This window comes from Lethenteron reissneri, chromosome 39 (assembly GCF_015708825.2).
Source record: "Lethenteron reissneri isolate LAM-NWPU_2019-01 chromosome 39, ASM1570882v1, whole genome shotgun sequence".
Classification (NCBI taxonomy): Eukaryota; Metazoa; Chordata; class Hyperoartia; order Petromyzontiformes; family Petromyzontidae; genus Lethenteron; species Lethenteron reissneri.
Window position 1 is genome coordinate 2,957,547 of NC_083817.1, and position 16,887 is coordinate 2,974,433.

General features: G+C 52.8%; 1 protein-coding gene across 2 annotated transcripts; it reads left to right on the forward strand.

Annotated features, from left to right (window-relative positions):
- Nucleotides 1-1,725: 1,725 nt before the first annotated feature.
- TMEM275 (transmembrane protein 275) lies at nucleotides 1,726-11,985 on the forward strand. 2 transcript variants are annotated; one of them, XM_061567715.1, is made up of 3 exons: nucleotides 1,726-2,761; nucleotides 4,756-4,937; nucleotides 8,104-11,985. In XM_061567715.1, exon 3 carries the CDS (start codon nucleotides 8,238-8,240, stop codon nucleotides 8,949-8,951), a length of 714 nt encoding a protein of 237 aa, XP_061423699.1. In that variant the 5' UTR covers nucleotides 1,726-2,761; nucleotides 4,756-4,937; nucleotides 8,104-8,237; the 3' UTR covers nucleotides 8,952-11,985. The 2 variants fall into 2 exon arrangements, with proteins under 2 accessions (XP_061423699.1, XP_061423700.1); XM_061567716.1 differs by lacking the exon at nucleotides 4,756-4,937.
- The last annotated feature ends 4,902 nt before the right edge of the window (nucleotides 11,986-16,887 follow it).

Sequence of the window (16,887 nt, forward strand, 5' to 3'; positions counted from 1 at the left end):
GTCACACTGGACGACCTTGTGTGCTCTACTCACATCTCCTGGTCACACTGGACAGCCCTGTGTGCTCTACTCACATCTTCTGGTCACACTGGATTGCCCTGTGTGCTCTACTCACATCTCCTGGTCACACTGGACAGCCCTGTGTGCTGTACTCACACCTCCTGGTCACACTGGACAGCCCTGTGTGCTCTACTCACATCTCCTGGTCACACTGGACAGCCCTGTGTGCTCTACTCACATCTCCTGGTCACACTGGACAGCCCTGTGTGCTGTACTCACATCTCCTGGTCACACTGGACAGCCCTGTGTGCTCTACTCACATCTCCTGGTCACACTGGACAGCCCTGTGTGCTCTACTCACATCTCCTGGTCACACTGGACAGCCCTGTGTGCTCTACTCACATCTCCTGGTCACACTGGATAGCCCTGTGTGCTCTACTCACACCTCCTGGTCACACTGGACAGCCCTGTGTGCTGTACTCACATCTCCTGGTCACACTGGACAGCCCTGTGTGCTGTACTCACATCTCCTGGTCACACTGGACAGCCCTGTGTGCTCTACTCACATCTCCTGGTCACACTGGACGACCCTGTGTGCTGTACTCACATCTCCTGGTCACACTGGACAGCCCTGTGTGCTCTATTCACACCTCCTGGTCACACTGGACGGTCCTGTGTGCTCTACTCACATCTCCTGGTCACACTGGACGACCCTGTGTGCTCTACTCACATCTCCTGGCCACACTGGACGACCCTGTGTGCTGTACTCACATCTCCTGGTCACACTGGACGGCCCTGTGTGCTCTACTCACACCTCCTGGTCACACTGGACGGTCCTGTGTGCTCTACTCACACCTCCTGGTCACACTGGACAGCCCTGTGTGCTCTACTCACACCTCCTGGTCACACTGGACGGTCCTGTGTGCTCTACTCACACCTCCTGGTCACACTGGACAGCCCTGTGTGCTCTACTCACATCTCCTGATCACACTGGAGGGCCCTGTGTGCTCTACTCACATCTCCTGGTCACACTGGACAGCCCTGTGTGCTCTACTCACATCTCCTGGTCACACTGGACAGCCCTGTGTGCTCTACTCACACCTCCTGGTCACACTGGACGGTCCTGTGTGCTCTACTCACATCTCCTGGTCACACTGGATGGCCCTGTGTGTGCTCTACTCACATCTCCTGGTCACATCGGAGCTCAAGCCAACAACAACAACTCGTTTTCTCTCTCTCTCTCAGCTGGTCTCCCACAGCCAAATGCAGGCCAATGTCAACTTTCTTAGCTTCACTATGAGACCTCCTTTACCAGTGGCAAAATATAGTGATAGGTGTTTACCCTTTCAACTGGTACAAAAACTGACACCTTAATACAAGCCATCACGCCTTTTGGCGTCATCTGGTCCAACACCAATGGAGACTAGGCTTTAAGAAAAGCTGTATCGAGTGTGGACCTATCAACATTTTGACTGCTTGTGTTGTGGTTATTGCAAACATGATGCCTTGTATAAAGGTGTCAGTTTTTGTACCAGTTGAAAGGGTAAAACCCTATCACTATTGCTTAGCTTCCCAAATGAGACGTGAACGAGGATGGACGGTGACTCGGCAGTGGCGACTTGGGAATCGTGGAAGAGACCTCGCGACACCTTGCGAGTGTGAGCCGAGCACTCTCACCACAGCGACCCCCAATGGAATCACGCACGCGCACACGCGCACGAGGATCGCGAGGACACAAATAACCTTCTCCGTACCCTCGGCTCGATGGGAAACGGCGAGAAGCCCGAGATTAAACAAATCGCAGTCTCAATTATACGTGTATGAATTATTTAAAGCTGCATGTGCGTCGTGCGTTAATTCACAGGCAAGGCACGAACACACCTACAGCACTGCATGGAACACTCACACGACAGATGCAACACACACACACACACGGTGTACATGCTGCACATACTCTCTTGATGCTATGTGCAGCTGACATTAGGAACACACACACGCCACATGCAACACACACACACGGTGTACATGCTGCACATACTCTCTTGATGCTATGTGCAGCTGACATTAGGAACACACACGCGCCACATGCAACACACACACACACGATTTACATGCTGCACATACTCTCTTGATGCTATGTGCAGCTGACATTAGGAACACACACACGCGTCCGCCCATGCACATTTAGAAGATCGTGGTGTTGCCGTGTGTGTGTGAGTGTGTGCGTGTGCAAGCTGCCTCGTGATTTTGCCGTGTGTGTGAGTGTATGTTGGCTGCATCCTCCCCTTTAATCTACACCCCCCCCCCCTCTCTCTCGACTCACCCCCCTCCGCCTGCCCGTCTGTCCGGGACGCGCGTGGTGGAGGAGACGGGCAGACAGGGAGCAGAGGGGCGGATGAGGACGACGACGACGACGAGGAGGAAGCGACGTGCGGATGAGAAGCGGTGGTAGATCTACGACCAGCGTTTGTCAACGGTGAACGACGGCGACTACGACGCACAACCCCATTCCCGGGCGCTTCGGCTTGCGTCTCTTACATCATAACAACCAGCGGCAGGCAACAACAACAACCAGCACCACCAACACCACCACCGCCGCAACCAACGCGAAGCGCGTGCGTGTGCGCGGTCCCGATTCCCGCCGGCGGTAGCCGCCTTTTGAGGAGGGCTCGAGAAGACGGCGGTGGAGAGGGCAGAGAGGAGAGGAGCGGCCCTCTTTGACCCATCCACGAGGCAGAACAACGAGGGCGCACACCGGCAGGTGAGTACACGCGCGCGTGCTCACGATGATGGTGACGGCGATGACGAGAACGCGCGCGCCGTGTGCGTGCGTGTCGTGATTAGCGGTGTCGCAGTGCTGAGCTCACTGCGCTATGAACCCGGCGACCCGAGTTCAATTCCCGGACACCGCCAAACATCGGTGGCGAGTGATATCCCAACCGGTGCTTTGCCTTCCCCGAATGTCGACTCGGTCTTCAATTGGTTTGTTATGCGGGTGCAAACATCACTGCTCGGGAGACAGAGGCGGTCGCGTGTGATGCGATAGAGCTTACTCCTGCGACGTTCCGGCCTTAATAGGTGCTCGCGAACACCGATTGGGCCACACGGGGAATCTTTGTTAGTGTATGTGTGTGTGCGCGTGTGTGTGTGTCCGTGTGTGTTCGTCAGTCGTCGCATCAGCTCATGCATTTATGATCACACGCGCGTGCGCGCGCGTCACATGCGAACGTGTGCACACAGATGTGAGCCTTCTGTTGTGTACTCTGTGAACCCATGGGAGCGGTGCACTGTGTGGGCCCCAAGGGGTGTTTGTGTGCATACATAAGTGTACTGTGAGCGGACATGTGCTGTGACTAGGCGCACACACACAGGTGTGTAGCAGCTTGAGAACGTGACAGATCACTTGGACGACGCAATCGTTATGCAGGTGTGCACACGCGTGAGCGTATTTCGAATGTAGTTGAGTGTGTTAGTGTGTGTGTGTGTGAGGGAGCGCTAGTGTAGCGGTTAGCTCACGGCCAACACCAGTGACGATTATCTGAACCGGTCTCGGGCCTCCCCTAGGTCGACTCAGCCTCAAATGAGTACCTGGTGCGGTGTGTAAACACTGTGCCACTAGGGAGACAAAGGCGGTCGGGCGTGGTGCTGGCCACCCACCTCCTCGTGTACCGTTCCGGCCTTCATAGGTGATCGCTAACAGCACTTGCCCCTACAGTCTGTTGAAGGCTATACGGGGGATCTTTGTACGACGTTGAACTTTTTTCGCACCGTACGTGCACCTAGCCTGGCACAATCATCGTTATGACGTCACCGACACTTAGTGGCGAACGGCGGCTGTTGTTAACATAGCATGCGTGCTGAGCGATAGTGTAGAGGATAGCGCACTGCGCTACATACCCGGCGACTCGAGTTCGATTCCCGCTCACAGCCAACATCAGTGACGAATATCTGATCCGGTGCTGGGCTTCCCCTAGGTCGACTCAGCCTCAAATGAGTATCTGGTGCGGTGTGTAAACACCAGCACTGGGGAGAGACAGGCGGCCCGGGCGTGGTGCTGGCCGCCCATCCCCTGGTGTGTAGCCCTGTCAAGGCCTTCATATATCCGTGCACTTGCCCAGTCTGTTAAAAGCTATCCGGGGGATTTTCGCCTTTCTATGTGGAGCTCGTAGTGCAGTGTATAACCCAATCAAAATGCGCATAGCCGGGCTTCCTCTCGCCTCATGAGTCCACGGGCCCAGGTGGCATCGCTGTAGCGGTTCCAATTTTTCTTGCGTGGCCAATTGTGGCGTTACACTGCAGACGAAAGGGCCACAGGTCATTCACTTTTCTCATTAGCCACGTTCAAGTTCAAGTTCATTGATTAGGTATAGCCCTGTGAGCCATTCGGCTCTTGAATCGGGTGCAACCGCAACAAACAAAAAACATGAACAAAAAACATTTTAAAGTGAATATGTGACTAAGTGCAAACAAAAAATCCAAGAAAAAACAGCAAAATATTGCAGATCCACGGTACCCATGTCTGCTCTGGCCCAATCATTATTCGGCTGCAGTCAAAGCAACGACAACCCCGCTCATCATAATCATCATCACCACCACCACCACCCAACATATATTGAGGGCGCATCGTGTCCGCGAAGTAAATGAAGGCACTCAGATTGCGTCAATTAGCAGAGTTCTGACCTCGCCCCCCCCCACCTCTCTCTCTCCTCCCCTTGATGCGTTACCCCCACCCTCCCCCGCCCATCAACTCACCAGAGCCCCCACCCTCGTGCCCACAGCGTCATTCTTCCAGGTTCCAGGGAGTCACTAAGTTGACGGTCCCAGCCCTCTTCGGCTCTGGAGATTCAATGCAGATATGGTGAAGAGGCTTTTCAAGCGGCCACACCCGAGTTGGATTCCCGCACGCGGCTCACATCAGTGGCGAAGTGGCCTTGAATGTGGGTCATGGGTCTCAACCCTCCCCCAGTCACCAATCCGCGCTGACGAGCGTGGCGAAGTATGGTCGAACAGCCCCTGTGATCAACACGAGGGTGTTCACACACACACGCGCGCGCACGTGCGTACAGCATCAGAACGCGCACGTGTATGTCGGCGTGTGTGGGGAGCGATAAGGCATAATAAAGGTTTTTGGGTTAGATCGCGTAAGTATGTGTCGTAACCCTCCACCACCCGACACAGCTAATTAGTAAGGGATTTGTCACGTGCACAAAACGCCAATTTGTTACTACTTGAGCCCACCAGTGTATTGGAGAGTTAAACGGAGCGGTGATGCAGTGGTTCGTGCACTGCGCTGCGACCCCGGAGACACGCGGTCGATCTCCGCTCACGGCCAAAATTTAGTGGCGAATATTTCAAGCGGTCCTGGGCCTCACCTCGGTTGACTCATGTTTCCAAGGAGTAGCTGGTGCGATGTTTCAGCATCCAACATTCGGGAGACAAAAGCGGCCGGGCGTGGTGTTGGCCACCCGACCCTCTCGTGCGCCGTGCCGGCCTTCGTAAGGTGCTGGCTGACAGCACTTGCCACCAACAGTCTGTTTCAGGCGACACGGGGGAAATCTGCATCTGGTTGTGCGCGTACACGCACGCGAACTGTGAGCAGCGTTGTAAGACCACAGCCGTCGGAATACGCTAATTGGTGGGGCGAAATAGTGTTCATTGGTTTTTTGGGTGGTTCTAAGTAAACATTTCCATCGCCCTCCTCCCTGGAGGCAGCTCTCTGCAACCCCAACGCAACCGCCACAGACTGCACGAATCCTCGAGTTCTTAATTAATTACGCAATTAAGCCGCCAGAGCAAATCGCTGGGGGGGGGGGTGACTACTCCCACCGCCCCTAACGCCCCTCTGCCCCCACCCCCACCCGCCACCCCCGCCCCCCCCACCACCACGACACCCGCGTCTCCTGCTGTTGCTGCTCAGTTCGAAGGAGACAGGGAAGGCAGCCCCATTAATAATAATGACAACGGACATGCGTGAAACTCGCGGTGCGAGAGCGATTACCTCTCGCGGACACGTGAGTGTGTGGGGGGGGGCTATGAATGGGGGACGGGGTGGGGGCTAAGAGGGGGGCGGGGCGAAAGGGAAGGGGAGGGGGAATTGACCCCCCCCCTCCTCCTCCTCCCGTGCCTCTCAGCGCTGTGACATCAACCCGTGCAACCGAACGTCACGTGACGCTGGTTCTTTCAGCAAGCACGCGGTCGGTCTTCGTCGTCGTCGTCATCATCAGCTCCAGCATCAGCATCATCATCATCAGCTCCACCATCAGCATCATCATCAGCTCCACCATCAGCATCAGCATCAGCTCCACCATCATCATCATCAGCTCCACCATCAGCATCATCATCAGCTCCACCATCAGCATCAGCATCAGCTCCACCATCATCATCATCAGCTCCACCATCAGCATCATCATCATCAGCTCCACCATCAGCATCATCATCATCAGCTCCACCATCAGCATCATCATCAGCTCCACCATCAGCATCATCAGCACCACCATCAGCATCATCATCATCAGCTCCACCATCAGCATCATCAGCACCACCATCAGCATCATCATCATCAGCTCCACCATCAGCATCATCATCAGCTCCACCATCAGCATCATCATCAGCTCCACCATCAGCATCATCATCAGCTCCACCATCAGCATCATCATCAGCTCCACCATCAGCATCATCATCAGCTCCACCATCAGCATCATCATCAGCACCAGCAGCAACACGAGGAGCACCATTTTCATCCGCAGCAGAAACAGCAGCATCATCAACTTCATCGAGGGTGTAAATCCAGTAAAGACACGGAAGCTTTCGCGACCAATATTATTCATAATAAAGGTGTTTGGGTTAGATCGCGTAAGTATAAATGTGTCGTACTCAAATTGTAAATGTTGTGGATTGACTCTCCAACACGCCGGTGGGCTGAAGTAGTAACTAATTGGTGTTTTGTTTTCGTGACAAATCCCCTTACCAATTGGCTGTGTCGGATGGTAGAGGATTACGACGCATTTATACTTACGCGATCTAACCCAAACACCTTTATTATGAGCCAATAAAGAGTTATGTAATAATAATCAGCAGAAGCAGCAGCAGCATCATCAGAAACATTCCGCGCCTCCAAATCCCCGAACACAGTCCACGCATCCGTTGAGTAGGGCTATAACGATGCATCGACTGACATCGATTTGAAGAGTAAACACGGCGACCTGAGGTTGATTCCCCGGCCGCGGCTAACATCAGCGGTGAGTTAGACTTGAACCGGTCCTGGATACTCTCTCCCACTCCAACCCTTTACGAGCGTAAAGTATGGACAGAGAACTCCCATAACGACCGACACTGAGTGAGTGAGGCCTTCATGCAGCAGTGGAGTGACGTCGGTCTGTGTATTAATATCCTTCCCACCCCCCCGCCACCGAGTGACTGGCACGTGTAGGATTATGCACAGGAGATTGCTGCTGTCAAAGAGAGGACGTGACGGGCGCCTAAAGTCTTTGAAATATCCCGCTCCTAAATCTCCACCGCTTTGATCTTGCGATGAGAGTGGCAGGTGAGGGGCGGGGCTGTAGGGGTGCTGGAGGGGAGGGCGTGAGATCGGCCAGATACACTCTCCCTAGAGGCAATTAAGGGATAATTAATCAATTAGCGAGCGCCGCTTTCTCAAAGGATTCGGTCGTCGCCGCGTTAATTGCCCTCCCAGCCTCGTCTCGCAGTCTCAGCGCTCGGCAGTGAGGGGGCGCAGCTGTCGAGTGTGCAGGCGGTGCAACTGCGCCGGAGCTCAGGGTCGGAGCAGCCAACCACGTGGCTCCATTGGCCCGAGTCGCGCCTTCTTAGAGAACAAATGATTTGGTGATGCGACTGCTGCTGCTGCTGTTGGCAGCGGTGCACAAGCACAAGTAACAAAAAACACTCAACATGTGTTTCAATAACAACGTGTCGCCTTAAAAGGACAAACATATATAATCGGCGACGTTTCGGCCAATGATTCTCCTAACTTGCTGGTATTGTTCTTCTTGGCGCAAATCGCGCGACCGTTCAATAATGAATTCCTGCGCGGAGCTGCGATGCATTTACCCGTTCACGACCATTTCCCTGTCGTGCATTTCGCAGGTTCACTCCGAGGAGCCATGCGGACTGAGCTGCCCGGCTGCCCCGAGTGAAGGGCAGGTCCGGGTGACCCAGTGTCCCGGCTAGAGGGCAGGGCGAAGCCGAGGCTTGCCGTGCAAAGGGCGAGACAGCGGGCCATGCCGCCGGGCAAGGAGAAGTCTCGTCGCTCCCGCGGCCACGGAATGCCCTCGCCGGCGCTGTGCTGCGCGTGCGGCCTCTGCGTCATGCTGGCCGGCATCAACATCACGCTGGTCGGCGTGTTCGCCTTCGGCTCGTTCGCGCCGGGCAGCAACCCGCCCATCATCATCGGGCCCGTGCTCCTCGCCCTCGCGCTCCTCTTCTTCGGCGCGTGCTGCGTGTGCAGCAGGAGGCCGGGCGGTTTCTCCGCGCCGGGAGCCGCGCGGCGCAAGAAAGCGGCGTCGAAGGCCGGCGGGGGAGCGCGGGGAGGCGGCGGGTTCCCGCGGGCCGGCGCCGCGTCCGCCTCGGCCGCGTCCGGGGTGGCCGGCGCCTTCGAGCTGGAGACGAGCGAGCACACGATCCAGGACACCACGGCCTTCCAGCTCAGCCCCACCGCATCGCCGGTCTCGTCCAAGCCGCCCAGCCCGGTGCACGCGGGGGATGGGGACGCGGCGTCGATGGGAGGAGTGGGGCAGCAGCAGCAGGTCGTGGGGGCGTGCGGGGTGTTCACCGTGCCAAGCAGAGCCAGCCCGGTCGGAGGCTCGGCAGCCGGCGTGCACTACCGGAGCACCGCCGAGTCCGTGCACATCCCTCTCGGGGAGCAGATGTGGCCGGACCTCGAATGCGGGCAGCAACAGCAGCAGCAGAATCAGAACGTTAGCCTCATCCAGTAGCGGCCGCAACCATCCGGGAAGACCTAGCAAAGGCTGACAAGGTGGAAGCCGTTTACGCGGAGCGAGTGTTTCGCTGGTGGGATCTCGCAATGGAAATGTTTCGTGCTGCCCATCCGTGTCGGGTCGCTTGGCCAAGGGAGAAATGCGTTAGTCACGCGAGAGCAGCCCGATTCGTGTACCCAGCCAGCACGGTTGCCCCTCCCGTGCGGATGACGCAACGGAGCGCCGGATCGTTTGCGAGTTATGGAAGGACAGCAGTCGTGATCACGAAGCGAGTCCGTAGGCCAAAATCCAACCCGTGACCTCCCAATGTTCCAGGCCAGAATCTAGGAGTTAGGAACTCGCGGCTCGACTGAGTGCTGCGCTGTGCTCGTCACTGAGCGTGCCGACGTGACCTCATCGCCGTAGCTATCGTCATCGTCATCACCATCCTCATCATCAACAATACCATCATCGATGATGCATATTACTAATCGTCATTATCACTGTCACTGGCGGTGACACAGCTCATTGGCAGGCGCGTTCGACGATGGTCGCAGAGGTTTGTTGTTCGAGCCCGGCTGCCGACCTGGTTAATACTGCGGGGGTACGAACCACAAAATACTTGGCGCCATCTGCCTCGCAGTTGACGTTACAGATCCCGAGACGTCATTCGAAATGAGTCCGAATTTGGCAACAACACCAGAAATCACCCGCAAATTACTCTTTTGCGATTACACAAATCAATCAGAGTCCCCGATGAACAGACTAATGCCCGTTGCAGGCCAGTTTCTGTGTCACCGTGTGCCGCACAGGGACAGCTACCATTGGGGGTGCCCTTTAAAATGTTTTGAGATGATATGTCATGTAAAGTTACTTGTCGCGTGTAAAGCGCGTAAAGGGCGATTTATCGAAAACAAATCATCGTCATTATTATCGCCACCACCGCCAATCATAAATAATTATATATGAATAGGATTCTTCATAAATACTGATTAATCAATATTATGAAATGTTGTTTAATAATATACTGAATAACCACTTCACTCATCAATATAATCATCAATAAGTGGCATCAGCCTTCCAGAAAGGAAAACCATCAAGACTCTGACGAAAATTATATTTTCATCGGCGCCGTTGACCCCAAGGTCTGCCAGCTGCGTTCGTCCAGATCTTGTGAATCTCTCCTCTGCCGCACGAACAGATCCACGTGCTACGAGGAAGGGCTGCTGCCCGGCACGTGGCCTCGTATATTTAGCTTTCTTAAGGCCACGCGGTCTTATTGACGAATGTGTCCAGATCACATGAGGTGTGAGCATGAGCAGCAGCAGGAGCTCACGCGATGGAGAAGCTGCTGCCCTCATTGACTCTTCTCCCTCGATGCGTCTCCCGCATGGACGCCTCGCCCCCCCCCCCCCGCTCCATCAACGCGTCGTGTACTCGTCCGCTAGTCCCTCGCGACACGTTTCCATGGCCAGCGACGGGGGTGCCGGTGATCCAACCGAGCTCACGCACGGAATTCCTCCGAGGCAGAGGCGGGCTCCAGGCTGACTGCTTTGCGAAGCGTGGACACGCGGGCCAAGGTCCCTGGTGTTGCGTCTTGCACCTCCGATTAGCACTTTTGGCTACGTACGGTGCGAGAGATGTTCAACAAACCATACGTACGTGCATCGAGGCCAGGACTGGGTCGTTCCTGGACAAGCAGAACCCGGCTCTCTGTGGTCGTGGAAATCAGGCAACGTGGACCCCTCCACTGATCCGGGCTCAAAGCGGCCATGGTGCTCTCGTTCTGAACCCAGCCGCGTTCGCGTTGAGAGGTGTTCGTGTCAACGGTCGATTATGTAGCCGCAAAAGCCTCCCTGGGGCTCACGCGGCTCTTTTTAACGAGGGTTTTGCTGTGATATGTTTGACCGATTTTAGTATTTATTTATAATGCGCGACCTGTCTTGTATAAAAAAAAAACCGCGAGGAGGTCAAATCACTATGGCAGCGGGACATAGGCACCATCGCACCGTTTCATTAACGTCCCGCTGATGAAACCTTGAGACTATGATCGTGATAATTGACGGAACTTTGTCAATCCAATGATGGATGAAGGATGGATGTCTTGTTTCTTGTTCCATCATACTTCACCACGACGGTCAACGCGGGTTGGTGAACAACAACTACCGCGGACTTTCCCACGAAGTGGTACGTAGTGCATCGACCTTCCGATGTGCGAACGGCGCGCACTCTGACCGACGCGCTAACCCGACGTGGTTTTTTTTTTCCGCGTAAATGTTACGGTATTAAATACCGTATTTTCTTCAAGTGACATTACAGAGCGGTTGTGCAAAACTTGCGGCGAGGGCGGCGTTAGCGTCAATGGCTACACGGGAGCCACGGCGAGTCTCAAGACCGCTCATCAAGGAGGGCCCTGCGCTCGTACGCGTGACCAATGATGCGGTGTACGGGGAACACTGCCATGCGAGAGGGCATCGCTCAAACGACGTGCTTGATGTTTGGCCTCCAAAAGAAGAAGAAAAAAAGACCCTGCAAACTTTACGCCCGTCTCTGCGTGATCCAGCCAACACCCAACTCTGGATCTTCTACCAGAGAGGGAGGGAGGTTGTTAAAGCCAAAAGCCATAGCCACGCGTGGCCCCAGACATCACTTGAACTGCGTGTTTGCACTGAGGCCATCGAGTTCACACACCGGACCTGGTAGGAAGAGAACAACTCTTCCGAACGATGGGTTTTGTTCTTGAGACACGGGAAACCTCCGTTCCATGCACCATCCCTTGTACCGCACCGCCGGCCATACACGTCTCTCAACCTGAATGTGTGTCCACTTAAATTTGAATGCAAGGCTACCGTACGGTCTGGTTCGGCCGGCACATTCTCGGTTGCATACAGGCTGGCCCCCTCGAAGCGCTTTTGTTGTTGTGAAAATTGTGAATTTTGTCTCCGTTTTAAAACGTTCTGGCCCCCAGGGCTCCGACTCGTGGTGTGGGGCAAAAGGCGGTTTGCATAACTAATGGGAGGGGCTACCTCAGTAGTGGGCGGGGCCAGTAGGTGAGTAGGACGGGGCTATATGGCAATGGGCGGGGCTACCTCAGTAGTGGGCGGGGCTACTTAAAAAGAGAGGCGGGGCTGACCGCGTAGTGGGCGGGGCCAGTAGTTGAGTAGGCGGGGCTATAGGGAAATGGGCGGGGCTACCTCAGTAGTGGGCGGGACTATATGGCAATGGGCGGGGCTACCTCGGCAGTGGGCGGGGCTATAGGGCAATGGGCGGGGCTACCTGTGTAGTGGGCGGGGTTTGTAGTTAAGTGGGCCGGTCTGACGCATGGAGGGGATGGCTGCCAGCCCCCCACCACATTTACTGGTCGACCTTTCCCAGAAATGTGGAATTCTAATTCCAGCAATGAATTCCCGTGTGGTTTCAACAAGCGGCGGCTGCGTGTTCAGAACAAAGCCCTCCACCGACTCCTGATTTCACTCCGATTTCTATTTGCTTCATTACTGTACCTTAATTTGTTTGCTTTTGACATTTTGGTGACCCAGGATTCTCTGGCAAAAGAGACTCTTATCCTGGTTTCTCGTGACTTCTCACCCTGGTTAAACAACTTCGGTCTCAGAGAGGCACAGCGCCTCCGCGGATTTTCAGATTATTCGCGCTCAAGACGACCGAATCGGCCACCGCATCACGTAGCGTTTTGTGTAGAGAGCGTGGGACAAGAGAACAATTAATCCATAGCATACGAAACACTGTAGGGTAACGATGATGATGATGGTGACGGACGATGAATATTTTTGTAGGGGTCATTGTGCGACATCGTTGCTGCCTGTGGCGTGCTTGCTGTGGAGCACGTGCGAGTCCAGGGGCGCGTGCGTCAAGGTGTGGTGTCTTGTCAGCTGCGCGTGTCTCCGTGTCTAGTGCTGTGCTGAGTAGGCTGCCATGCGCTCGTGTGAAGTGAAACCTTTTGTTCTGTACTGCAGGGTTCCCCTCCCCCAAAGTCCAGTCCTCGCGATCGGCCACAACACCATTCTCCCCAAGTTTAATGAACAAACAAACAAACACAAAAACCCTCAACACATTCGTGAATAACACTGTCTTTAAATAAATATACCTAAAATAAGCGACGTTGCAGGCAATGGACCTTCATAGCACATATATATAAAGAGGACAGAGAGAGTTGGTAAGAGTTGGAGACTGCTCTTAACACAATAGGGCCTGATGAGAATGATAATTTTAAGATGTTTTCTCGTGACCAGTGTTTAAATTGGCATGGGATTAGTGCCCAAGTTTAGCAATTCACCTCCGTTAATATACAAAGTCAGCTGTTAAAACGAACGTGGCGCAGAGAAAGCGGATCCAAATATAGAGAGATCGTGTGCAGTGTGCACGTGTCCGTGCGAGCGTCCCGCGCGAGTGCAGAGGGCGCTCTCAATATGAACCAAGAGACACGTGGAACGCGTTGAGCAATCATCAGGCGCGTGCAGCGCGTAACGAATTAATTTTAATTCTAGATTTGAAGCTTTCGTGACTGCAAGGATTCATATTCTTAGGTTTTTTCGGTAAAGTCACGTAGGTAAAAAATTAAAATTAATAAAAGTAAAATAAAAATGACTGTTTTCTTGGAATTTATCTTACTTGATGCAGCAGTCGTGCTGTGACGGTTCCACCTGAAGACGGAAGCTTGTGTTGCCTCCGAAACGTCGTGATTTTAATTTAATTTTAATTTTACTTTTATTAATTAAATTGTTTTAGCTACGTGACTTTACCGAAAAAACCTAAGAATATGAATTAATTTTACTTGAATGGGGGATGGAAAGGCGCGAAACGTAGTGGGCCGCGAGGACTGGAGTCGTGGCAATCCCCGACTGCGCTATATTTACAAACATCGCCGCTGCCCTTTTAAAAGCAGAGAAAGTCGTTTTCAGATTTGTTAATTATTGTTGAAACACTACCTACAAGTATTTGTAAAAAAAAAAGTGTTACGGTTTATACGTGTGGTTCAAACGTGTTACGTTTCTTAATCATCGTTGGGTGAACACATTAAAGTATTCACAAATCAATCGCGTGAACGGCTGATGACCACGATGTCAACGACCATGAACAGGCACCGCTGAGAGAAGATGCCGGCAAAAGAGCAGAGTGGGGCATTGTTGGACGAAGCGTTCTCCCGCGTGCGTTCCTTTGAAATCCACAGAAAACAATGGGGGCTGATGTTCATCTTCCGTGTTCATCTTCCGTGTTCATCTTCCGTGTTCATCTTCCGCCCGCTGCAATAGCCGCAATCTTCCGTGCGATGTTGAGATGCAGCTCTGAGCAGACCGCATCGCCCGTGATTAGACCCGCTTCTTAAGGGTCGTGCGGTTCATGGTCTCAGCTCGGCCATCACATTTTGTGACGGGTGACGTGGCCTTGTGGTTGCGTGTTCGCCGCTTGTTGCAGAGTGGTGTGACTCAGGACTCCACTTTGGACCACCCTCTCCCTTTGAACATTTATATCGAGGACTTAATATGTCGTTCAGTGACGCAAACTGCGCTGGTGTGCGGATGACACTGTGTTGTACACTTGTGGGTCCAAACCCAGCCGAGTGGAGGGCACGCCTTCAGAATTAGTTTTTGAAAATATATAATTGAGGATCGATTTAATCGTCAAAAATCGATCAATTCTAAGAAAGAACCAGTACATCATTAGACCTGCTTTGCCAGTACCAAAATATAATAATAGGGGTTTTCCCCTTTTTTTCTGGCAACAAAACTGAAACCTTTTTTACAAGGATTCATGTCTGCATTCACCACAATACTTGCAGTCAAAATGCAAACAAAAAACACACTATGATAATATATGCATTGTCGAGCACCAATTGGGTCGAGGCTAAAAAAAAGCCGTCCCTTGGTGTGGACCAATCAGTTTCAAGGACAATGCATATATTATCATAGTGGTTTTTTGCCTTTTGACTGCAAGTATTGTGGTTAATGCAGACATGAATCCTTGTAAAATGTTTCAGTTTTCATGCCAGACAAAAGGGGAAAACCCATTATTAGAACCAGTACAGTATACATGTGTTTTTTCAATCGGTCTGTTCATAATGAAGTGTCCATTAAGCTGAACAACGGTATCCAATTTTATAGGGTCAATACATTTAACTACCCAGGCTCATGGATTGAGAAGCTACATTTTTTATTATCTTACGTTAATCTTAATCTAAGGCATAATCTGGAATGTTGGTACAGACATAAGTTGGCCTTGAGTCGTGCATTAAGGCATCGATTATAATTGAAGGCAGTGGTGCTTCCAGTCCTTGACTGCTCGTCATAGCTTGACACCAGTAGCACAATGGGAGGATAACTGAGAAAGAAAAACAACACAAGAGGCCATATAAATTCTGCGGAAATCTGGCTCCATTGGGACGACAGGTCGTATGAGACGCACTCTCCTCCCCCATCTATGAAAATGTTGTAGCGGTTAGTGCGCAACGTTACGAACCCGGCGACCCGAGTTCGATTCCCGCTCACGGCCACCACCACCAGCACCATCATCATCATAATCCTGTCGGTGTGCGTTTGTCTTTTGTGTTCAGATTTGCGTAACTTTATTGACACAGGACACAAGTTCGTGGACGCGTTTTTCTTTCTGGAGCGCCTAATAATCCTGAGATTACGGTCGATATCTGAACGCACTCCAACATCCAATCCTTTGAAGTTCCGAATAGTTTTTTTTGGATGATGCTCCTCGCTTGTTAAGCGATCCGTTCAGTCTATATCAATAGATAGATCTAATTATCGACTCGCTTCTTCTCATTAAGAAAGCGAGAATAATTGTTTTGGTCAGAGATTCATGATCTCATAACCAAATATATATAGTGGGTTTAGCGAGACTCTCACTTCGAGTGTCTTTAATATCACGGTTGCTGAGCACAGTGTCCAAAGGGCTCAATCGCCTAGCCAGCTACTAGCAGCACCGTGAGCGTAGTAATAGATGAAGAGTTCACGCCGTTGTTGAGAAAGGTTATTACTGAACTTGGCAAAAGGAGACGATGGGAGGGAATTCCCAGGTGGAGCAGTGCAAGGAGGAAAAAGGCTAAAAGATAAGTGGGACGTGTGGCGTGGTGAGTTGCCGTGTTGTTGTGGGGAGCGGTGGTGGAGCGGCCAACGTCAGCGACGGTGCTGGACACCACCATCATCATCAGCATCATCATCAGCATCATCATCAGCCCTCGTGTGCCGTGCCGGCCTTCATAGGTGCGACTCGCTAACAACTCTCGCCCACGACAGTCTGTGGGAGCTATACGAGGGGTCTTTGTTATTGTGACCCGCAAAGGTGGTGGTGGTGAATGGGAGAGTGACTGAGTGTGTTGTTGTGACCTGTATTGTGGTGAGTGGGTGGGTGAGTGTGTTGTTGTGACCTGCAGTGTGTTGGGTGAGTGTGTTGTTGTGACCTGCAGAGTAGTGGGTGAGTGCTGAGTGTGTTGTTGATGGCCTGCACTGTGGCGAGTGAGTGGCTGAGTGTTGTTGTGACCTGCAGTGTGGTGGTTGAGTGGATGAGTGTAGTTGTTGTGACCTGCAGTGTGGTGGTTGAGTGGGTGAGTGTAGTTGTTGTGACCTGCAGTGTGGTGGTTGAGTGGGTGAGTGTAGTTGTTGTGACCTGCTGTGTGGTGGTTGAGTGGGTGAGTGTAGTTGTTGTGACCTGCAGTGTGGTGGTTGAGTGGGTGAGTGTAGTTGTTGTGACCTGCAGTGTGGTGGTTGAGTGTGTGAGTTGTTGTGACCTGCAGTGTGGTGGTTGAGTGGGTGAGTGTAGTTGTTGTGACCTGCAGTGTGGTGAGTGGGTGAGTGTGTTGTTGTGACCTGCATTGTGGTGAGTGAGTGGCTGGGTGTGTTGTTGTTCAAGTTCAAGTTCATTTCAAGTTCATTTATTAGGTATAGCCCTGTGAGCCATTCGGCTCTTGAATCGGGTGCAACCGCAACAA